The 23777-nt window shown below is 47.6% G+C and overlaps 1 protein-coding gene across 7 annotated transcripts in view; it reads left to right on the forward strand.

The window, feature by feature from the left end:
- ADAP2 (ArfGAP with dual PH domains 2) overlaps positions 1 to 23777 on the forward strand; it is a 65166-nt gene that overhangs the window by 5738 nt on the left and 35651 nt on the right. For 4 of the 7 annotated variants that reach the window (XM_061176403.1, XM_061176401.1, XM_061176402.1 and 1 more), the window contains exons 1-7: positions 6352 to 6516; positions 7385 to 7515; positions 9205 to 9296; positions 10425 to 10504; positions 11442 to 11554; positions 18634 to 18780; positions 22694 to 22777. In XM_061176403.1, the coding sequence (XP_061032386.1) occupies positions 6423 to 6516; positions 7385 to 7515; positions 9205 to 9296; positions 10425 to 10504; positions 11442 to 11554; positions 18634 to 18780; positions 22694 to 22777 (741 nt within the window). In that variant the 5' untranslated portion in view covers positions 6352 to 6422. Of the gene's footprint in view, positions 1 to 4362; positions 4448 to 5178; positions 5234 to 6351; positions 6517 to 7384; positions 7516 to 9204; positions 9297 to 10424; positions 10505 to 11441; positions 11555 to 18633; positions 18781 to 22693; positions 22778 to 23777 lie in introns of those variants that run through there. The other 3 variants (XM_061176404.1, XM_061176406.1, XM_061176407.1) reach the window with 3 other exon arrangements.

Below are 23777 nucleotides of genomic sequence, written 5' to 3' on the forward strand. Positions count from 1 at the left end.
ATCTGAAAAAGAACATATATATATATTTACTTACATATATGTATAAATGAATTGCTGTGCTGTACACCTGAAACTAACACGATATTGTAAACCAACTATACTTCAATTTTTAAAAAATTTGTTAAAAAGAGCAACCTAAATGTCCATCAACAGAGGAATGGATAAAGAAGATGTGGTACATATATACAATGGAATATTACTCAGATGTAAAAAAGAACAAAATAATGCCATTTGCAGGAACATGGATGGACTTAGAGATTGTCATACTGAGTGAAGTAAGACATAGACACCGAAAGACAAATATCATATGATATCGCTTATATGTGGAATCTAAAAAAATCATATAAATGAACTTATTTACAAAACAGAAGTAGAGTCACTGATGTAGAAAACAAACTTATGGTTACCAGGGGATAAGGGGGGGAGGGATAAACTGGGAGATTGGGATTGACATATACACACTACATATATAAAATAGATAACTAATAAGAACCTACTGTATAGAACAGGGAACTCAATACTCTGTAATGGCCTATATGGGAAAAGAATCTAAAAAAAGAGTGGATGTATGTATACATATAACTGATTCACTTTGCTGTACAACTGAAACTAACACAACATTGTAAATCAGCTATACTCCAATAAAAATTAAAAAAAATTTTTTTTAAAAGAAAGGAAAACACTTTTGTGACCTCAAGTCCTCTCATTTATTGTTTATTATTTTTTACCCCCACTCATTTCTTCATTTATTTCAAAAATATTTATCGAATCCCTGTGTTGTTGCAGACAGTTGCCGGGGATAAAACGGAGGACACACTGACCTGGCCCTGTCTTCACGAAGCTTAGATGAGTGAGGGAGACCAACTACAGTAGATTGTGGTGCTTGAAAATACAGTGTTAAAGAGGGAAAATACAGTGTTAAAGAGGGAAAATACAGTGTTAAAGAGGGAAAAGGCTTTGGGCACAAAGTTACTCACTACGATGTTATGTATAACAGTGAAAAATCAGTCACCATCTATGTATCCAACAACAAAGAAATATATATACCCGCATGGACGATTACATAGCTATTAAAATGATGTCATGCGTAGAGAATGGACTTGAGGACACGGGGAAGGGGAAGGGTAAGCTGCGACGAAGTGAGAGAGTAGCATTGACATATATACACTACCAAATGTAAAATAGATAGCTAGTGGGAAGCAGCTACATAGCACAGGGAGATTAGCTCGGTGCTTGTGACCACCTAGAGGGGTAGGATAGGGAGGGTGGGAGGGAGATGCAAGAGGGAGGGGATATGGGGATATATGTATACATATAGCTGATTCACTTTGTTACATAGCAGAAACTAACACAACATTGTAAAGCAATTATACTCCAATAAAGATGTTTAAAAAAATGATGTCATGGGGCTTCCCTGGTGGCGCAGTGGTTGAGAATCCGCCTGCCAATGCAGGGGACACGGGTTCGAGCCCTGGTCTGGGAAGATCCCACATGCCGCGGAGCAACTAGGCCCGTGAGCCACAACTACTGAGCCTGCGCGTCTGGAGCCTGTGCTCCGCAACAAGAGAGGCCGCGATAGTAAGAGGCCCGGGCACCGCGAAGAAGAGTGGCCCCCCACTTGCCACAACTAGAGAAAGCCCTCGCACAGAAACGAAGACCCAACACAGCCATAAATAAATAAATAATTAAAAAAAAAAAAAAGCATTTCACTGCAGTTCACTGATTATTTAAAAAAAAAAGATGTCAAAAAAAAAAAAAAAAAAAAGATGTCATGAAGCATCTATAGTAATATGATAAGAAATATAATGTAAAGAAATTTTTTAAAAAAATATTCTTGTTTTGATTTTTTTTTAATTTTTATTTATTTATTTATTTTTATTTATTTTTGACTGTGTTGGGTCTTCGTTTCTATGCGAGGGCTTTCTCTAGTTGCGGCAAGCGGGGGCCACTCTTCATCGCGGTGCCCGGGCCTCTTACTATCGCGGCCTCTCTTGTTGCGGAGCACAGGCTCCAGACGCGCAGGCTCAGTAGTTGTGGCTCACGGGCCTAGTTGCTCCGCGGCATGTGGGATCTTCCCAGACCAGGGCTCGAACCCGTGTCCCCTGCATTGGCAGGCGGATTCTCAACCACTGCGCCACCAGGGAAGCCCCCAAAAAATTTTTAAAAGGATATAAAATTGTATGAAAAATATGGTCCCGATGATCAAAAGATGTTAAAAGACCAGAAGGAAATTTATGAAATATTAATCAATATTAGTGGTAGGACCATTAAAAAAACACCATTAGGTTGAACTGCATGACATTACTACTTTTGTAAGTCAACTTTATACATTTCAACGTAATATTTTGTTGAAAAGGGCTCAAGATGAACTTGGGTTTGAATCCCAGCTCCAGTACTCTGTATCATCCAGTATGTATCATCTCAGTTGTGTAACTGTGGACAAATTCACTTAGATTCTCTCTCAGGGCCTCAGTTGCCTCATCTGTAAAATGGGCATAAAAATAATCTACACCTCAGGGTTTTATTGAAGAGCAAATGGAATAATGCCCATAAGGGGCCTGACATACAGCAATCCCTGAATAAATGGTAGCCATAACTGTGGGTGGTGTTTTCTTTCTTCTTTACTGTATTTTCCAAATTTCCTATAATTATAGTTTTTTAAATTCTGTAACTAATAAACATAATTATTTAAAATTTCCAGGGGGTTGTGGTCTATTCTGTGGGGATCTTGAGCCCAGTCCAGAGCTGGGAATGTGGTTGAAGGTTTTCTTCTTGTCCTGCTGTGGCTGGGCTCAGCTCGACAGAGACAGTGACCCCGGGAGCAGGGCTGATGTTTGTACTCTGAGGGATCCTGGGAGCTTTATTTACAGAGGACACTCTGTCCCAGGGCCCGACTGCCCCCTCACCCCAGCAGCTGCTGTATGGACTGAGCCCACGAGGGAGGCTGCCTCTGCCCGATCCCAGTACTCGGTGTCCGCTGGGTCAAGACATCCTTTGGCACAGAGTTCTTCCCTTAGAAGCAGCTTCTGGTTCCTGAATACAGAGCTGAGCTAGACTTTGATCATGTCCAATCCCCATGAGGGGGCTACAGAGTCTCTCTTTGTGGCAATGAAAAAGGTTTGGAAATAAATAGTGGTGATGGTTGCACAGCATTGTGAATGTAATGAATGCCACTGAATTGTACACTTTAAAATGGTTAGAATGGCCAATTTTATTTATTTATTTTTTTAATTTTAAAATTTATTTATTTATTTATTTTTTGGCTGCGTTGGGTCTTCGTTGTTGTGCGCGGGCTTCTCACTGCAGTGGCTTCACTTGTTGCAGAGCACGGGCTCTAGGCACGCGGGCTTCAGTAGTTGTGGCTCGAGGGCTCTGGAGTGCAGACTCAGTAGTTGTGGCACACAGGCTTAGTTGCTCCGCGGCATGGGGGATCTTCCCAGACCAGGGCTTGAACCCGTGACCCCTGCATTGGCAGACGGATTCTTAACCACTGAGCTCCCAGGGAAGTCCCTAAATGGCCAATTTTATGTTATAGAGATTTTGCCACAATTTTTTTTAAAGTGAAAAAAAAAATCCAGTTATGGGAGGAGGACTAAAGGGAGAGCAGCCTTGTCCTGTGGGGTTTGCCAGACACCACAATAGGAGATCTGGATGTAGGCCCCTGTTCCCACCTTTGCTTGGCTATGACTTTGGGTACCTTAACCTCTCATCCTCCATGAGGATAACAGGCTGCTCTCAGAGGGCTGTCATGGAACTCAAGTGTGATCAAATGGTGTGAAAGTCTCAGTAAAAACACTCAATACTTGTTAATTAGCATTATTCCTCTCTCTCCCCCCTCTCACCAAAGAAAGAAAGAAGGAAAGAAAGAAACCCATCACCATGGGGACTTCCCTGGTAACTCAGTGGTTAAGAATCCCCCTGCCAATGCAGGAGTCACAGGTTCGAGCCCGGGTCCGGGAATATCCCACATGCCGCGGAGCAACTAAGCCCGTGCACCACAACTACTGAGCCCTCGTGCCGCAAGTACTGAAGCCCGCGCGCCTAGAGCCCGTGCTCGGCAACAACAGAAGCCACCGCAATGAGAAGCCCGCGCACCGCAACGAAGAGGTGCCCACACTCGCGGCAACTAGAGAAAGCCCGCGTGCAGCAACGAAGACCCAACGCAGCCAAAAATTAAATAATAAATAAATTTTTAAAAAAAGAAAGAAACCCATCACCAACAAAGTTTAACAGTACCGCTTTTTGTTTGTTTTTGTTTCTTTTGTTTGTTTTTGGCAAACCTTGAGGCTTGAGATTCTGGTGTTTTTTGTTTGTTTGTTTTGTTTTTAGTTTCAGTTATTTATTTTTTTGGCCACACTGCAGCATGTTGGATCATAGTTCTCCAACCAGGGATCGAACCCACGCCCCCTGCAGTGGAAGTGCAGAGTTTTAACCACCGCACCGCCAGGTAAGTCCCTTGAAATTCTGTTAAATGGAAACTTCCAGAAATAAGGACGGGAAGAGAAGAAACTAAAGGAACCTCTCAATCTCTTGCTTCTCACCGTGAAGGAGATGATATATTTTCCCTTGGGTTGGCTTTTGTGGGACCTCCAGGGAGGGGACGCTGAATCTCAAGGTGCAAAGAGAGCAGCTCAGCGGGGCAAAGGCACCCAAGAAGCTCCCCAACATCACTGTTTTGCCCTGGCAGCGGAGAAGTGATGTCCTTTGCCTGTCCCCTCTTCGTCCCCCACTTCCCCCCTTGCCTTGCATTCATACCTTAGGTTGCCTTTCCCAGATTTCTCCTGGGAGATTTATTTCTGTCCCTTTTTTCATCTAAAGCAGCGGAAATGAATCATCTTTCGGCCTGTTTGGTAAACAACCCCATGCCCTCTGACCCCTCTCCGGGCTCTCTCCCTGGTCCCTCCGGAGAGGTTCCTAGGCTAGGCCTCACCCCCACAGTCAAGACCCTCCCGGCTGCTTACTCTTGGTAATGTCCCCTTCCCCCAGGGCCTGGAGGCTTGACCTCCTCCACCCTGGGGAAGATGGGAAATGACACAGAGCATTCCAACGGATGATCCCATGAGCTGACCAGAGGGGCAGGGGAAGCAAGGGAGCCACTGTGTTTTGAGGGCTTTGTGTCTCATGTACTGGCTCATCTCAATGACCCTATTAGGTGATCTCTCGACCCTCGTTTTACAGATGAGGTGTCCAAGGCTCAGAGAAGTGAAGGAACTTGCCCAAGGCCACACAGCTGGTCAGTGATGAAGCCAAGATTCAAAGTCTGGATTCCTGAATTCATTCCATTATACCATGCTGCCCTATGTGTTCGCATGTGTATATGCATGTGTGTTGAATTGGGGATGCTGGCAGATCAGCTGCAACCCACCAGAATGGAAACCTAAGATGATGTGCATTAAGCCTTATGCATATGACAGATATTTGCCTACAGAGGGGATGGCAAGTGTGCACAGTGTGTGCCTTACCAGGAGTCTGTGGGTCACTGAGGATGGTGTCAAAGAGGGACAGAGATGGGGGAGGGGGAAATTCAGGAAATGCCCAGATTCAAGACCACCTAAGCCCTCCCCACACCTCACGGTGATGGAACTTCACAGATAGAAATGCCCAGCGGTGTCCCTATTGATGAAGCCACACTTCCTGGGGAACACAGTCATGCGACTATTTATTAGACTTCTAAAAATGTGCAGGTACTCTTTCTAGGAGCTGTGTGGGATACAGAAGTAAATCTTCTGACATCAAAGTATCTAGTGTGCGCATGTGTGTGTGTTGGGAGTGGAGGAGGAATTAACATAAATATATAAATAACTGTAATGCAAGATCGGTAGAAAATGCTCAGGGCCAAAGGGAGAAATGGATCCAATAACGGTTGGTATTCTAGCAAGACCAGAAGCTGGAGAGATTACTCCAGGCTAGGTATCAAGGAGGGCTTCCTGAGGAGGTGGCATTTGAATGTCTCTAAGTCTCTGAGTAGATGTAGGATCTATAATACGTCAGGAGAACGCTTTAACAGAAGTTAGATCCTTTTTAATTTGTCAAGGACATATGCCCTTATTCCTCTTTTACAGAGGTGTAAACTGAGGCCCAGAGAGGTTGCCCAGGTTGTCCACAGTCACAACGCTAGCCAGTGGCGGGCCAGGATTTGACCTCGGTCCAGGGTGACCGACTCCAAGCCCTGCGCTGGGTCCCTGCCGGGCGGGCATACGCCTTAGAGAGGAACGCAGTCCGCGAACTGGACGCGCCGGGGGCGGGACAGAAAGTCCAGGAGGGGCGGGGCTTAAAGTCCTGGGGGGCGGGACTGGCGGCGCGGGCGGGCTGGAGGCGCCGGGTTTGCGTCCCGCTCCACCTGCGGGCGAAGGCGCTGGCCATGGGCGGCCGCAGGCCGGGGGGAGGCCGGACTGAGCCCTGCTGAGCCCGCGGGGCTGGCCATGGGCGACGGCGAGCGCAACAAGAAGCGGCTGCTGGAGCTGCTGCAGGCGGCGGGCACTGGCAACGCGCACTGCGCCGACTGCGGGACGGCGGGTAAGGGCGCGGCGGCGCGTGCAGTCCGGAACGTGGGACCGGCCCCCGGCCCGCCGGCCCCCTCCCCTCCCCTCCCTTCAGGCCCGGGCCGGTCCAGGACTCCCGCTGGATCCGCGCGTGGCCCTTATATCACCTTCGGGCCCGGGCCCCCGGCAGCCCTCTCCTCGGCCGGTACCGCTTCCACTCGAACCCGGGCCGCCTGTTCTCCCCACTCTGGACCTCGACACTAGATCCCGGCCCCGGGTGCCCTGACCATTCTACTCACCTCCCCTACCAGACACCCTACCCACCCGGACCACGGTCCTTGACGTCTTCATTCCGGACCCAGCCACTTCCCACACCCTCGGATCCACACATCCTACACACCAGGGATCCCAGACCCCGGACCCAGTTCTGCACTGATGGTCCAGTGCCCCTTCCCCACCCGCCCCGGACGTCCCCGGGGTCCTCCCACGTTCCTGCTCCACAGCACTCCGACCCTGTGGACCCTGAGCGTCCCTGACTCCGACTTCCCCACCCGCAGCTCCCCAGCCAGGCGCCTCGGTGCCGGTCCCTCCCTCCGCGCTCTCCTCTAGGTTCCTCGGAGTCCTGACACTTCCACATCGCGCCCGCCTCAGCCTCTCGCCCCCATCCATCCTCGGGACTCCTTCCAAGATCTTCATCCTGGCCGCTGCCGCGCCAGGGCCAGTGGGCTGACCAGAGGGTTTCATGCTGATCTTTGTTCATCCAAGGCGGGGAGGCTAAGAGAGAAGGCATGGGCTGAGCTGGACACCTCCCCAGGCTAACTGCCAAGCCTTGCCTCTCCCGGCGCCCCCTGCCCAACCCTGGTTTCTTCACCCAGCTCCCCTCCTGGCCTCTTGCCCTGCAGATCCCGACTGGGCCTCTTACAAGCTGGGCATCTTCATCTGTCTGAACTGCTCCGGAGTCCACCGCAACTTCCCAGACATCAGCAAAGTGAAATCTGTGAGACTTGACTTCTGGGACGACAGAATTGTGGAGGTAGCAAGGGGCACAGGTGGAGAGCATTGGAACAGCAGACCTGGGGTGGAGGCAGTGGGCAGGGTGCTCCCATTCTACAGGGAAGGAAGCTGAGGGCAAGAGAGGGGCAATAAGGAGCCAATTAGACTTGCCTTAGACGAGGCCCTGAGTTCAAATCCTAGCTCCATCACTTGCTTACTTACTAGCTATGAGGCCCTGAGCCTGCTATTTAACGCTAGTTGTGAACCCTTTCCACATTTGTATTATAGGTACCACTACCCCTTCATAGGGCTGCTGTAAGGATTAAATGCAGGCTCAAGGCAGGTACAAAGTAAATAGTCAGTTAACAGCTGCTGTTCTCAGTAGCTGAAATCCTGGACTAGAACAGAAGTATCCTGATTCATGGTTCCTAGTCCTCCTCCAGTTCCCCTAGCCAGGGAGGGGACCACTTTTCTCTCCTGACTTGCAGAGATGGAGGACACCTGCAGCCCAGATAACACCATTCTGGCCAGAAAACCTTCAGAGAGCAGGCAGTACTAAATTGGGCTGGCTAGCTGAGGATTTCGAGGACTACTGGGGAAGCAGACCCATGTTTACTGAGTACCCATCTGTGCCATGCACTGTGCTAGACCACTGGGCTATATACTTTACTCTTTCATTCCACACGTTACTGTAAGCCTACATATGCTGGGTATAGGAGAGAGCAGTGAACAAGATACAGTCTCTGCTCACATGGAGCTTACATTCTAGTGCAGGAGAAAGACTGGAAACCAGCACCTAAACCTGAGGGTCGTTTCTTTGTGCCTCATCACTCCCCTGTTATATCTTCTTCATCTTCGTGGGTGAGACCCCTGAAGCTCAGGGGCTTAAGTATTGCCCAAGCGTCACTCAGTGAATAAATGGCGCAGCTGGGGTGCGAACCCTGCTCTGTTGAGATCCAAAGCCCATGCAAATCCTGCGACACAGCCAAGTGGCCACTGGGGAAGGAGAGAATAGGGTTCACACTGCCCAAGGGATGTGGATTAAAAACCTGATGTTTTTTCCACACCTGCCCTCACCCCAGATATGCCACTGCTGTTACTGAGTGCTGTTGGCCAGGGCCACTCCTGGCACATCTGCCTCTGGGTCTCTTGGGTGCCAAAGGCCCCCAGTGATCTTCCTGACCTACATACTCTATGGGGCGAGCACTGAACTTCTTCCATCCTCCAGCTCCATCTATCTCCTGCGGACTCGCAGGGACTGCTGCTGGTGGTCCTGGCCATCTGTGGAGGGGGTGGGAGAAAGAACATGAGCTTTGGAGTTAGACAGGTCTGGGTTCAAATCCCAGCTCTCCACTGACTAGCTGTGTCACCTTGGGTAAGTCACCTAACCTCTCTGAGCCTCTGTGTCCTCACCTCTAAAACGGGGATGGTAATATTACAATGGTTGAGCGGATCAAATGAACTAATGCAGGAGAGCTGTAAAGTGCTCTGCCTGTATGAAGCATGGTTGTTACAGCACCTCATTGCTCCAGGTTGGGGCTTCCCAGCAGCACAGATGACCAAGCTGGGTGGGGTGGCGGGGAGGAGGGGAAATGTGTCAAACTCCGGGAGGAGTGTCTCCTGACTCAGCCCAGGAGCCAGTGAGAACAGTGGCCTTCAGGGTAGACCGTGGTTTCATTTCACGTTTTTTCAAGTTCTAACATTACCCCAAGTTGCTGTTGTCTTGCAGTTTATGACCCACAACGGAAACCTCCGAGTGAAGGCCAAGTATGAAGCCAGAGTCCCTGCTTTCTACTATATCCCCCAGGCCAGCGACTGCATGTGAGTGGGTGATTTCCTGGTCCCACCCCTCCCACCACTACCCCATCTCCTGTGTGGTGGTCTCTTCTACAGACATGCCCAGCAGGTGGAGCCAGGAAAACATTTGGTACTGTCATGGAGAACACACAGACCTGATGAAAGCCCCTCTCCACCTTCATAGCTTGGGTTGTCACTTGCCCCCTCTGGGACTCAGTTTCCACAGCTGTGAAATGGGGCATTTTCTTTAGGCTCTGTCCCTTTGACTTGATGTTCTCATAGCCTACAGGTGATGACTAACTTGATTAAGAAGCCGCCGGTATTTTAGCAGAAAAGATGTGTTTCAGCTATTATACTATCTACGGAGTCCCACCTGAGCTGTCCCACCTGAGCTCAGTGTTGCTCCAAAGCAGCTGCTTAGGCCCCACCTAAGCACCTACTATGTGCTCCGCACAGTACAAGCCACTTTGTATGCATTTAGACCTCTCAACAACCCTCAGGGGTAGGCAGGTATAATATTATTGGCATACTCCCCAAGTTCAGAGGTTAAGTAACTTGCCCTTGGTCACACAGTGGATAAATGATAGAATGGGACCAGGTCCCAGGTGGTCAGACCCTAAGACCACTGCTCTGTCCAGTGTAGCATGCTCAGATCTCATGGGAAGCCACAGGAAGAGGCTCTTGGACTCTCCTGGCTTAAGCTCATGAACACGCAGTGGGATGTGGCAGAGTAGATGGTCCAGGGGAGCTGTTATCTGTCTCATTGACCTAGAGGGCTGAGGCTGAGGTTGGAATAGTATAGTGGTGTGCATATAGCCCACTGGGGGAGATATTTCCCCCTGGGGAGACACTGGCAATACCTGAAGACATTTTGGGGTGTCACAACTGGGGAGGGGGTGCCACTGGCATCGAGGGGGTGGAGGATTAGCAGAGATACTGCTAAACATCCTACAAAGCACGAGACATCCCCCCACCACTAAGAATTACCCGGTCCCAAATGTTAATAGTACCCAGGCAGAGAATCCCTGGCTAGCCTGAGCAGGCAGCCAGGCAGCTGCTGTGATGTTCCCATCCTTAGCTGCGGGGTCTCAGAAAGTTGCCATGGGAAGAGGATGCATCAGACACAGCTGACTAAACATTCTCTCTTTTTAGGGTCTTAAAGGAACAATGGATTCGAGCAAAGTATGAGAGACAGGAGTTTATGGCTGAGGGGAAAACAATCTCACCCCCAGGTAAAGTTATTTTCATCATCTTTTGAGGGCTAGTTCTGATGAGTTCTAGAAAACAAAGTGCCTGAGTATTAGGAACAAGGTCAGCAGAGATATACCTGCCACCCTTGCTCTGGCCACAGAGGCCAAGGTGTGGGTTCCTCTGTCTCTGAAATAGCAACACATCGGCTGGTGGGGTTTTATGGTCTGAGTGGCCGAGAAACACATCCGTCTCAGGTCCTTGCGGGGCCACAGGGTGTATAGAGTCTTCAGTATAAATTGCAAAAAGACTCACCCACCGGGCAGACCAGGAAGAAATAGACACCCTGCTTCTGGCTAATGTAGCCCCTGGTGTGGCACAAGCCTTGGGAACGTGCACGGACTGGATTTCACCTCCCTTCCCGCCTTTGTGCAGGGCACAACCTCATCGGTGGCCCTGAACCTGTGGCAGTTTCTGCCCTGCTGCTCTGAGTCCAAGCTGACACTGACCCAGAGAGCAAAGTATACAGAACTGCTCTTTGAGGACGAGAGGCGGCCAGTGCTTAGCTCTCCTAGTGGCCAGGAGCACAGAGTATTCATCTACCAGCAGGAGCCCAGAGGTCACTCATTATTCCCACACTCTGGAGAGTTTCATTAGGCTGATGTCAATGTGAAGTTGGGCCTCCTTCAGAATCAATCCAGTTTCTTAGGATTTAGCCCACTTAAGAGTTTACTATGTCTTCTTAGGAAACAGCCAAGGAAGAAAGTTGAGGGGAGCCCAACTGAAATCATAAAACATTGCAAATTTGGCCCCAGACAGGACCCCCATGTCCTGCAGCTGAAATAGCTAAATTAGATCCTAGACATTTTAGCAGCAGGTGGGAGGTTCATTCCACCCCTGAGACCGTGCGGTATGGGGTTCATGAGTTGCTTGTTTGTCTTGAAGCCGTGAGTGTTCACTCTTTCTCATCCTTGGTGGAAGGTAACCGAGAAGGGTTCCTATGGAAGCGGGGAAGGGACAACGCACAGTTCCTGAGAAGGAGGTTTGTCCTCCTGGCAAGAGAAGGCCTCCTGAAGTACTACACTAAAGAAGAGGTAAGTCTTCTCTTACTCCTCCCCGAGCGCTGGCTCTCACCCCACTCAGGTCTACATTTTTATTTATTTTTTTAATTTTTGGCTGCGTTGGGTCTTCGTTGCTGCACGCGGGCTTTCTCTAGTTGCGGTGAAGGGGGGCTACACTTCGTTGCGGTGCGCGGGCTTCTCATTGTGGTGGCTTCTCTTGTTGCGGAGCACGGGCTCTAGATGTGTGGGCTTCAGTAACTGTGGCACGTGGGCTTCAGTAGTTGTGGCTTGTGGGCTGTAGAGTGCAGGCCCAGTAGTTGCGGTGCACGGGCTTAGTTGCTCCGCAGCATGTGTGGTCTTCCCAGACCAGGGCTCGAACCCGTGTCCCCTGCATTGGCAGGCAGATTCTTATCCACTGTGCCACCAGGGAAGTCCCAGGTCTACATTTTGATCAGTAGTGCCTGGTTTCGTGTATGAGCTCAGCCACTGAGACTTAGGTACCACACGCTGCTACTTTTCCTTGTTATACAATCCATCCAGTCCGCTAAAAACCACACCTTCTCTTCACCTAGAATGGGCTCAGACTGGTCCATGATTAAGCCTTTGATAATCACTTGACTTTTACTTCATTTATTTATGTACTTAAGAAATATTTATTGAGCACCTACTATGCTAGACCTTATTCCAGGAACTGGGGGGTAATAAACTAAACGAAGTTCCTGTTCTCCTGGGGCTTCCATTCTAGTGGATGGATACAGGTGTAACCAAAACATACATCAATACGTAATCTATCCAGTGGCAATAAGTTATGTGAAGTAAAATAAAAGAGGGTGAAGAGTTAGAGCGTGGGGTAGAGGGAGGTGCTACCACAGGTGGTCAGGGGAGGCCTCTCTGATGACATTTGAGCAGAGAACTGAATAAATGTGAGTTATGTGGATTTGTGGGCGAAGGGTAGAAGAAGTAGGGGGAACAGTATGTACAGAAGCCCTGAGCATGGTCATGTGTGCTGATTAGAAAAGATGACCCCTCTGAGAGGGTGCAGCCCTGGTCCCTGTCTAGGCAAGCAGAAGCCTGGATGGCAGTTCTCACTTGTACCTTCAGCCGGGGGCTTTTTGTTCAGTGCGCAAACTGCCCAACCATGAGCCGTAGCCCTGGCTTGAGCTGGGAATGCGTTTGCTGAGTCTAGAGGACATGAAGGAGGCCGGAGTGCTTGGTGCAGAGTGGGCAAGAAAAAAATGGAGAGAGATGAGCTCACATAGTGGAAGACTTCAGAGGCCATAGGAAGACTTGGGATTTTCCTCTGGAAACAGCTTTATTGAAATAGAAATTCACACACCATTGGATGCACCCATTTAAAGTGTAGAAGTAATAGCTTTCAGTATATTCATGGAGTTGTGCAACTATCACCACAATCAATTTTAGAACATTTTCATTACCCTAAAAAGAAACCCCCACATGTGTTAGCTCTAGTTCTCCACTCCACTCCCCTCCCCCAGCCCTAGGCAACCACGAATCTACTTTCTAACTCTATAGATTTGCATATTCTGGACATTTCATACAAAGGGAATCATACGATATGTGGTCTTTTTTCTTTTTAATTTTTGTTTATTTATTTATTTATTTTTGGCTGCGTTGGGTCTTCGTTGCTGCACACGGGCTTTCTGTAGTTGCGGCGAGCGGGGGCTACTCTTTGTTGCGGTGCGCGGGCTTCTCATTGCGGTGGCTTCTCTTGTTGTGGAGCACGGGGTCTAGGCACGCGGGCTTCAGTAATTGTGGCTCATAGGCGCACGGGCTTAGTTGCTCCGCGGCATGTGGGATCTTCCCTGACCAAGGCTCAAACCTGTGTCCCCTGAATTGGCAGGCAGGTTCTTAACCACTGCACCACCAGGGAAGCCCATAATAGTTCTTTATATATTCTATACACAAGACCCTTATTGGATATATGATTTACAAAACATTTACATTCTTTTTTTAATATTCTTTTCCACTATGGTTTATCACAGAATATTTTTACAAAACATTTAGACATTTGGATTTTACTCTGCTATTGGGAAGCCACAGGAGGGTTTTGAGCACAGAAGTGATCTGCTTTGACTAAAACTTTTGGAAAGGGGCACTCTGGCTGCTACCGGGGCGAGAATGGAGCAGTGGGGAGGCGAGGGTGGAAGCAGAGAAGCCAGTTAGGAAGCTATTGCAATAATCCAAGCGAGGAATAATGGGTTAGATCAGGATAATGGTGATGGAGCTGGTTAGAAGTAGTCAGATTCTACATGTATTTTGGAAATAGAGCCAATGGGATCTACTGAAGGATTGGACACGGAGTGTGAAAGTCAGCAGAAGCAGGAGTGATTCCCAGCTTTTGCCTTATGCAACTAGAAGTCTAGATTTGTCATTTGCTGAGATGGCAAAGACTTAGCTCCCTACGGGGATGATCAAGAGTTCCTTTCCCGTTTGAGATGCTTATTAGTCATACAAGTAGAGACTGAGAAAGAAGTTCTCAGAAGTTCTGAGTCTAGAGATTTGGGGAGAGTTTGGAGCTGGAGTCATCAGCATGTAAACTGGTTTAGCAACCGGACTGGCTGGAGTCACCTAAGCAGGGGGTGGTGGTGGATGAGAAAAGATGTCGGAGGACTGAGTATTTTAGTTATTTGTTGCTGAGTGACACACTACCCTAAAACTTAGTGGCTCAAAACATCAGTCTATCGTGTCTCACAATCCTGTGCGTCAGGAATTTGAGCAGGCAGTGGCTGCTCCAGCGTACTCCATGTGGCATCAGTGGGGTGGTTGGGCTGCGCTAGGAGACCCAGGAAGCCTTCACTCACATGTCAGGTGCTTTGGCATCCTCCTTGTGCCTTCTCTCTCTGTGACTGTTCCTCATTCAGGAGTCCAGCTCAAGCTTTGTTACAGCATGGCGGCCGGCTTTCCCCGAGCAAATGAGAATGCTGCCAGACCTCTCAAAGGTTAGGCCAGGAACTGCCTTCTGTTGGTCAAAGCAAGTCATGCAACCAGCTCCAATTCAAGAGGAGGGGATACAGATTCCACCTCTTTATGGGTAGAGTGGCATGTGCAAACTAGGAGGGAAGGAATTGGAGAGAGCCATCTTTGGAGATTATCTATCACACTGAGCCCTGGGATATTCCAATATTTAGAGGAAAGATAAGAAGTTTCCAGCTAAGAGAATGTGAAGGAATGGCCAAGAAAGTAAGAGAAGCACAAGCTCTGAGCACTTTAGCCTTCATCTTACTCCATTTCCTACATGCAGAAATTACTATTTATGTCCCCTGTTGCTTTCCTGGATGGACCAGAGCAATGCCAGAAGATCTATCCAGTGTGGCCTCAGTCTGGGGCCAGATGAAAAATGATGGGGGATGAAGAGTATTAACCCTCCAAGAGAGAGTAGGGATTTCTTCTCAGTCTTCAGTTTAAATCACTGAAAAATATTTCAGGTACAAAAGGCAGGAAGAAAAAGTGCTGCTACAGAGTTAGGAGCAGCCACCGAACCCCAGTAGCTGTTGTGAGTTAGGATGTGAGTCTCATCCTTGGTTGGAAAAAGTTGATCTGTTTCTCAGTCCTAAGCCTGTTCAGTCTAAAGCAGTCTAAAAATAGAACAAGTTGCCTTTGTTCTTTTTTTATTTCTTGACCCAAATGGAAAAGTTTTAAATTATAAAGGTAACTCATTTTTATGTGAAAAGTTTGGGTAATACAAAAAAGTGAAGTTTAAAGAAAGCAAAACTCAGAAGATATTTCAACATAGCAAAATATTAATACCCAGGTCACATTTTTTTAAAACCCTAAAAATCAAGAAGAAAAAACAATCCATTGGCAGAAGAGGCAAAGGAAACGGTTTAGTAGTTCACAGAAAAGGAAACCAAAATGCCTGATAAATACAGGAAAAGAAGCCCAATCTCTCTGGCAGTCAAGGAAATGAAAATTAAAATCACAATGAGTTATACTATGTATCCACCAGAACGGCTAAAATTAAAAAGGTTGACAACACCAAGTGTTGACAAGGATATGGAGAAACTGGAACTCTCATTGCTGGTGGGACATAAAATGATACAACCTCTTTGGAAAACAATTTGGCAATTTCTAATAAAGTTAAATGTACACTTAACCACATAACCCAGCTTTTCCACTCCTAGGTATTTACAAAAACATATGTCCACAACAAAATTTGTCCACAAATCTTGTTCACAGAAGTTTTATTTGTAATAGCCAAAACCTGGAAGGTACCCAAATGTTCATCCACAAATGAATGAATTAAAAAATTGTAGTATATCCATAGAATGGAATATTACCCAGCAATAAAAAGGGACAAGCTACTAATAAATGCAACAATGTGGATCAATCTAAAAAATATTATTCTGAGCCAAAGAAGACTTATACAGGAGTATGTACTGTATAATTCCATTTATATGCAATTTCAGAACAGACAAAACTATACCAATAGAAAGCAGATAAGTGATTGGGATTGGGGTGCGGTGGGGATTGATGCAAAGGAGCAAGAGGAACTCTTTTAGGGTAATAGTGATGTTCTAGATCTTGATTGTGGTGGTGGTTACATGGGTATATACGCTTGTCAAAAAACTGTACTCTTAAAGTGAGTTCCATTTATTGCTTATAAATTATACCTCAATTAAGTTGAATAAGAGAAATTAACAATGAGACTCCATTTCAAACCCATCATATTGGCAAAAATGTTAAAAAACTGGCAGCGTTGAGTGTTGGTGAGGATATGGGGAAAGGGGAACTCTTCTATGTTATTGATGGAAATTTACTTCCGGTATGTACATTGGTGCAACCACTGTGGAGAGCCATTAGCAAAATAATTTGGCAGTTTTCAGTAAGTCAAAGATGTACACACTTGTGAGCTAGCAATTCCATTCCTAATCATGACCTAGAGACACTCTCACAGAGGTATACCAGGGATACAAGCTGACAGCAGCAAAAAAATCAGAAACAATCTCAGTATCTGTCAACAGGAACATAGACTGATAACTTTTGGTGTAGTCATTTACAAGAGCCAAGTAGATTGGTATATCTCAACATGGACAGAGATAAAACGTTGAGTGACAAAAGCAAGATGTAGAATGATCCATATAATGTGATACCATTTATGTAAATTAAAGCCACATAAAACAACACTATGTATTGTTCATGGGTATGTGTATGTGTGTATAAAAGTGTAAAAAGTGAACTAGAAAGATGAACATCAAACTCATGACAGTGATTGACTGTGGGGAGTGGAGGAGGGGAAAGGGACAGGGTAAGTAGTAATTAAAGGGATTTTGGCTTTATTAGTAATGTCGTATTTTTTAAACAAATTTCCTTTTTGGGAACAATATTGACAAAATTAAATACACTTTTTTTGTATTTTTAGTATTTTTCATAGTAAATATTTTAAAAGGAAAGTCGTCCAGTAATCTTTCAAGAAAACCATTGTGAAGAGTGTTGGTGTAAATCTGTCCATACTTCTTATGTATGTGCAAATAAATATATAGTATATGCATATATATGTGTGTATAATTTTTGCATTAATAGGTTCCTACTATACATCCAGTTCTGGGACTTGGTATTTCTTACACATGGATATCATGGACATTGTTTGATATTAGTAATATTGATTTAAATTTTCCTTTAAAAAATTCTGTGATATTTTATTGTGTGGATATGCCATGATTTATTTATTTAACCCATTATCATTGATGGACATTTAAGTAATTTCTTCTTTTTTTTTTTACTGTTATAAGCAACATGGCAGTAAACATCTTTTGACATACATGTTTGCATAGTAATGCAGTTACTTCCTCGGATAGATTCTTAGATGTGAAATTGTGTGTCAAAGCAAAACACTCAACGTTTTAGTAAATATGACCAAATTTCCCTCTAGAGAAGACTGTCCACTAGAACTTTCTTCAGTGATGGAAATTTTCTATGTTTGCACTGTGCAATACCCTAGCCACTAGCCACAGATGGCCGCTGAGCACTTGAAATGGGACTACGTGTGACTAAGGAACTAAAGTCTTAATTTTATTTAGTTTTAATTTTTTTTAAATATTTATTTATTTATTTTTGGCTGCACTGGGTCTTCGTTGCTGCGCACAGGCTTTCTCTAGTTGTGGGAAGAGGAGGCTACTCTTCACTGTGGTGCGCAGGCTTCTCATTGCGGTGGCTTCTCTTGTTGCGGAGCACGGGCTCTAGGCGCGCGGGCTTGAGTAGTTGTGGCACTCAGCCTCGGTATTTGTGGCTCACAGGCTCTAGAGCGCAGGCTCAGTAGTTGTGGCGCACGGGCTCTAGAGCGCAGGCTCAGTAGTTGTGGCGCACGAGCTTAGTTGTTCCGCGGCATGTGGGCTCTTCCCGGACCAGGGCTCGAACCCGTGTCCCCTGCATTAGCAGGCGGATTCTTAACCACTGCGCCACCAGGGAAGCCCCTAGTTTTAATTTTAATAGCTGCATGTGGGTAACAGCTATTATGGGACTAGAATGTTGGTATCATTTTTCTCTCTTATCAGTTACGAAAGGACGCACTTGTTTTCCCTTTGCCTTCTTAGCATCAGTGAGTGCTCGACTTGTGTTCAGACCCTGAGAACAGAGTGGAGGGTGGGAGGGCGTGCCCTGAGGCCCCCACCCCTGCTTTTATCTGTTTGTTTTATCTATTTTATTTGTTTGCCTTCTACGGATATTTGTTTCAAATTCTTTTTTTTTTTTTTGGCTACACGGCATGCGGGATCTTAGTTCCCCAACCAGGGATCAAACCCGTGCCCCTTGCAGTGGAAGCACCAAGTCTTAACCACTGGACCTCCAGGGAATTCCTGATGATTCGTTTCAGAAAAAGTTCTATGGCTAAAAATTTTGAAAAGTTCTAAGTTAAGGTCTTTCCAAGCCCCCTTTCAGCTCAGAGAGGCCAATCTGATTAAGCAGGAATGGTGGGATGGCTGAATACAGGACAACGGTAGGATATCTGTACATCTTGATATTAGAGCAAGAACATTTAAAACCCATGCAGAGTTCCATACGGGTCATCTGTTTGCAGTTAAGTCTCCCTGGGGAACGTGATGAGAAGTCACCCTGCTGACTGTCAGCATCTTAAGTATCTGCTTCCTCTCTTTTAGGGTAAAGGGCCCAAAGCTGTCATCAGCATCAAGGACTTGAATGCCACCTTCCAGACAGAGAAGATAGGGAACCCCCATGGGCTGCAGATCACCTACCGAAGAGAGGGCCACGTCAGGAACCTGTTTGTGTATCACGAGAGTGGGAAGGTGAGAGGATAACGTTGCCATACCAGCCTCCAGCTCGGCACCCCAGGACCCAGCAGCCCCAGCTCGCCGACCCCCTTGCACAGCAGCCTCCTGAGATCTGCTGCTGCTGTTCACCTTAACCTATTGTCACTTTTTTTTTTTTTTGGCCACACGACGTGGCTTGTGGGATCTTAGTTCCCCAACCAGGGCCCACGGCAGTGAAAGCACCAAGTCCTAACCACTGGACTGCCAGGGAATTCCCTATCGTCACTCTCTAGTTGGAGACAGAGGTACAAGTAAAGCAGAGCGAGATCAGGGAGAGGAACCTGGTGGGTACCAGGGGTGTGTCTGGATGGTGCACAGCTGTCAAGGGGCATCCACTTAGCAGAAGGGACTATGCCCAGGGATGGCAAATCAGGTGGGGCCGGAGATTCCAAATATGGGAGGAGGAATGGATCAAAGCTTGGGCAGCGGCGCACTCCACGGCCTTGCTTCTCAGCGTTCGGTCCGGTGCCAACAGCATTAGCCATCACCTGCGAGCTTCTTAGAACTAGAGTCTTGGGCCCACCCCGGACCTACTGAATTAGAAGCTGCATTTTAACAGGATGCCCAGGTGATCCTTATGCACACTGAAGTTTGGGAAAAGCACCACTTAAAGGTCCAGGAAATCAACTCCATCAGAGGAGAGCAGGCCAATAGTACAGGTTCAAGAGAATAAGCTGGGTCCAGATGAGCAGGGTCATGTGACCGGGCAAGGGTCAGAGATGCTAAGTCGAGGTGAGGCGGGGGCAAAGGTGGGGGCTGACATTTTGTGAGTTTCTTTTTAATTCTGTGCCAGGTGCTCTTCTTGGCGGTCACTATACATCATTTCTTAATCTTCAGATCAACCCTGGAAATGTTTTATCCGCGTGTTACAGAGGCATGGGCACGTTAAATAATTTGTTCAAAGTCACGTAGCCAATGGTTCCTGAGCCCTGCACCCATTTCACCTCCCCAAGTGCCTCTGCTGGAGGGGGGACCCTTGGCAGCTGGAGCCAGGAACCAGATACAGGGACTAGATCTTCCCATAAGGCCCTAGCGCTGGGATGGTGACCGTGGATCACCCTCCCTGCAGGCTTCATGCTCCCTCCACATGCTGGGCTGACTTCCTGGCGTGGTCTGAAGAGCTGGGTTTGGAGTCAGAAGCTGGGGCCCTGGTTCTGCCACTCCCAGCTGTGTTACTAGGGCAGGTTCCTTCCCTTCCTAAGTCTGCTTGTTTATGGTTGATAACGTCCACCTCCCAGAGGGGTTTTGAGAGTTGAGTGACCATGAACCATGAACGTGAAAGCATCTCATTACGGTGAAGTGCACTGTAAACATTAGTTGCTACTGTAATTTGTTCATGATTGTGGCAGCTGTAGAAGAAGACAAACTCTTGTGAGTCATTTCACATCTGTATCATTTATGCATTCATGAATTCACTCTTTCGGAAAATCCTTACCGCGCTCCTCCCCACAATGTGCGCAGCCCTGGGGTGTGTAGTGAATGGGGCAGAGCCATGAGTGGGGTTCTGGGATCTCAGAGTCTCGGGAGGGAGGCAGATGGGGAAATAGGCACTGATGATGCTGTGTGAGGATGGGCTGGAGGCCGTGCTAGGGACACACAGGAGACATATAAGTAGCCTAGTCTGGGGCGGGGGGGAGGTGGGTGGGCTGGATGGGGGCAGTCAAAAAGGCTTTCCAGAGGAAGGAGCATCTATTTAAGAATTGTGTGAATATGCTGAAAAGGAGAACACTCAAACCAGCTTAAACAGGACATGAATGGGAAAGATACAGGAGTGTTTATTTCAAGGGCCAGTAGTATGGCTTGGCCTCCTGAGAGATTAGAATCAGGAACTGTGGTGTGTGTGTGTGTTTAAGAGAGAGAGAGAGAGAGAGAATACACTCTAACAGGAACACATTGTTCTATAAAACCAAGAGTGCGAGTAATGTCTCACTTGTTTGTTTCTCTAAATTCAACGATCTCATTCCCCAAATTGCCAAGAAATCTATTATCAGTCTTCTTTCTCGGCTCCCTCCCTTGGCTTTACCAGAATCTTGGGACTTGTGCAGTGTGGGAGACATGGAGGAGATCCCTGGTTCTCAGTCCACACTGGGCTCACTGCTGTAGTCCCATGTCCAGACTGGCTGGATACCAGTGGCTACCCCTCTACCCGCGCGACTGCTACAAGGACTTTTGCTGCAGTGCCCAAGGTCTCAGACAATTACGGTACCTGGGTCCCTACCACTGACCCAGTTATAGAGCATCTGGCAACCTGGTTCTGGCCGGTCTCCTTTTTCCCTTGATGCCCCAGCTTCTCCCTTAGATGGGCATAAATGGGGGGGGGGGGTGGGACGGGGAGGGATGCTCAAACTCATGCCCACAGGAGGCAGGTGGGCAATTGAAAAGTAAAGTGGACAGCCTTAAGGCTGTGGCAAACAGGAAAACCTGTATAGAGGATTGAAACAGACAGAACTTCAGGAGCCAAACAAACCTGTATGCAGGTTGGATTTTGCCCTAGAGCCACCAGTTTGTGACCAAAGAGCCCTTCCAAAGTGGAGGCCTAGGTGGGTCTTTCATGGGATGGTCCCATTCCCTTAGTGCCTGAGCCTCTAGAAGTTTCTTAACACCCAGGACAGGAGAGCTCCGAACTCAGGAATACGGGGCCAGCAAGTTTGACCTGCAAGAGAGAAAGGGTAATGATGTTTCATACCTTTGAAACCAAATTCAAATGAATTTCTCAATCACCGTATTACATCTAAGTGCAACACAGCAGCTCTTTCAGCTAGCTCCCCAATTCCAAATTCCTGGGAGAAAGAATCTGATAAGCCCTGTCCAGCCTCTGCATTTGTCCAGCCCTTGTCCAGTTGCTGTGGTCAAGAGTGGGTAGGATCATAGCAGCAAGCGTGGCTGCAGCTGTGGGTGGTTGGTGTGTGGCTGAGAATGGGTGGGGCAGTTCTCATAGAATCAGGGCTTGGGTGGAGCAGAAATCTATTACATCTAAACTCACCCTCAGGATGAGTAGAATGTTCTAGGTAAAAGGTGTGTCGGGGGTGAGGGCAGAGAGTTGGGTGAGGCAGAGTGTTTCAGGAAGAGGTAATAGCATGTTTTGGGACGGGGGAGGGATTGCAATGGTTTTGTATGGAAGGAGCTCAGAGAGCAAAGAACTTAGACTCTCTTCCTGAGGGTAGTGGAGAGGACTCTAAGCTAGACTCAGTTAGATTTGCAATTCGAAAATCACTCTGGCTGCCATAAGGAGAACTGAAAGGAGAGTGGCAGAGCAGAGGCAGAGCCAGCTGGATAAAGTGAGAGATGATGGTGGACACTGCCGAGGGAGGCGTTCTCCCAGAGGGACACAGAAGGTCCAAGCCAGCTTTAGCCTAAGTTGCCCTCCGGGTGATGAGCATCCGCATTGGAGGAGCATCCCCAGGTGCACCTGCCCCCACCTGAAAGCCAGTCTTTGACATCGAAGGACCCTTGCTTCTCAAAGTGTGTCCCAATGACCAGCGTCACATCACCTGAGAGCTCGTTAGGAATGCAGAGTCTCAGGCCCTACCCCAAACCCACTGAATCCAAATCTGCATTTTAATGAGATCCTCAGGTGATTCATACACACATTAGAAAGTGCCAAGCACTGTCCTAGGCCATTGCATAACTCCTATGTGGTTCGCCTTGGTCCTTTCCCATGGCTCTGGGGATCTCCGTCAGTGGCTTCCCACTTGCTCAGGTGATGCCCCTGGGCTCTGGCCCTGTCCTCCCAGATGCCTGTGATCAGCCCACAGGCCCCTGAGTGGGACTGGGGGTGCGTGCATGTGCCCAGACCTGAAGATCCAGCTGGCTTCTTGCCTCCAGCCTCAGCTCCCCCACTACTCTGTCTCATTGACTGTCCATCTGTCCTTTGTATTTTTCTCTGCAGGAGATAGTGGACTGGTTCAATGCCCTCCGTGCAGCCCGTCTCCAATACCTAAAAATGGCCTTTCCTGAGCTCCCAGAGCCTGAGGTGAGCTAAATGTGGACCCCAACTTCCACATCTCCTCTCTGCCATCTCCTTTGCTTCTTGTCTGCTGACCTCGAAGACACTCAGAGGCCAGCCTCAGTTTGTTTGCAGGAAAGACCTTGAGATTTGGGGTTGGGGACCTCAGTGGGAAACCAAAAGCTTTCTCCTGGGGAGTCTGGGGGTTATGGCCTCACCCCTGGCAAGGCAGCCTCCAAAAAGTGGGTCAGGCTCTCCCCTTCGGGATGCATGTCTACCACCCACAGTGTCAAGGGGCTCAGGATTTGGGCATCTCTTTCTCACCCCTTCTCCCACTAAAATGCACGAATGGTCCCTCACATACTGCTTATAAAGTGCTTTTGAGCCCATTTTATCTTGTAATCCCTTTTATCTAGTAATCCCTTGCAGCCAGCAGTTAGATGAGTGTGATTATTCCCATTTCACTGATGAGAAACTGAGTCCCAGGAAGGTCAAGTGCATAACCGAAAGTGTTCTTCACATTCGAACATTCCCCCCTTTGCCCTTTCATATTCTGGTATAAGGAAGGTAGTGGGATCTTTCCCATTATCATTCTTACAGGAACAGTCTGCCTTTCATGGCCTAGGTAATGGGGAGCCTGAGAACTTCATTTGATTGTCCTCAGATGTCTGGAGCATCCATCTACATCTCTCAGGCTTGACTGGGGAAGCTGTATAGTGGGCTGGAGGATACTGCCCTGAGCCAGGAGGCCTAGGCTCTTGTGGATGTTCTGCTGATAACTTGCTGTGTAACCACTGCAGGTTGAGTCACCTCTCTGTGCATCTGTTCCCACATCTGTAAGATGGTGCTTGGTCTGGGTCATCTTCAAGGTCCCTTCCAACCCTGAGGTGCTGTATTCTGGTCCCTGTCTTAGGCCTGCTCTAGGAGGATTTTGTAAGAGATAGGGGTGGAGAGACCATGTTAGTCCTGGGACTTTCTTTTTCCTTTTAATATTTATTTATTTTATTTATTTATTTATTTTCTTTCT

The sequence above is a fragment of the Eubalaena glacialis genome, chromosome 19 (genome assembly GCF_028564815.1).
Source record: "Eubalaena glacialis isolate mEubGla1 chromosome 19, mEubGla1.1.hap2.+ XY, whole genome shotgun sequence".
Lineage (NCBI taxonomy): Eukaryota > Metazoa > Chordata > Mammalia > Artiodactyla > Balaenidae > Eubalaena > Eubalaena glacialis.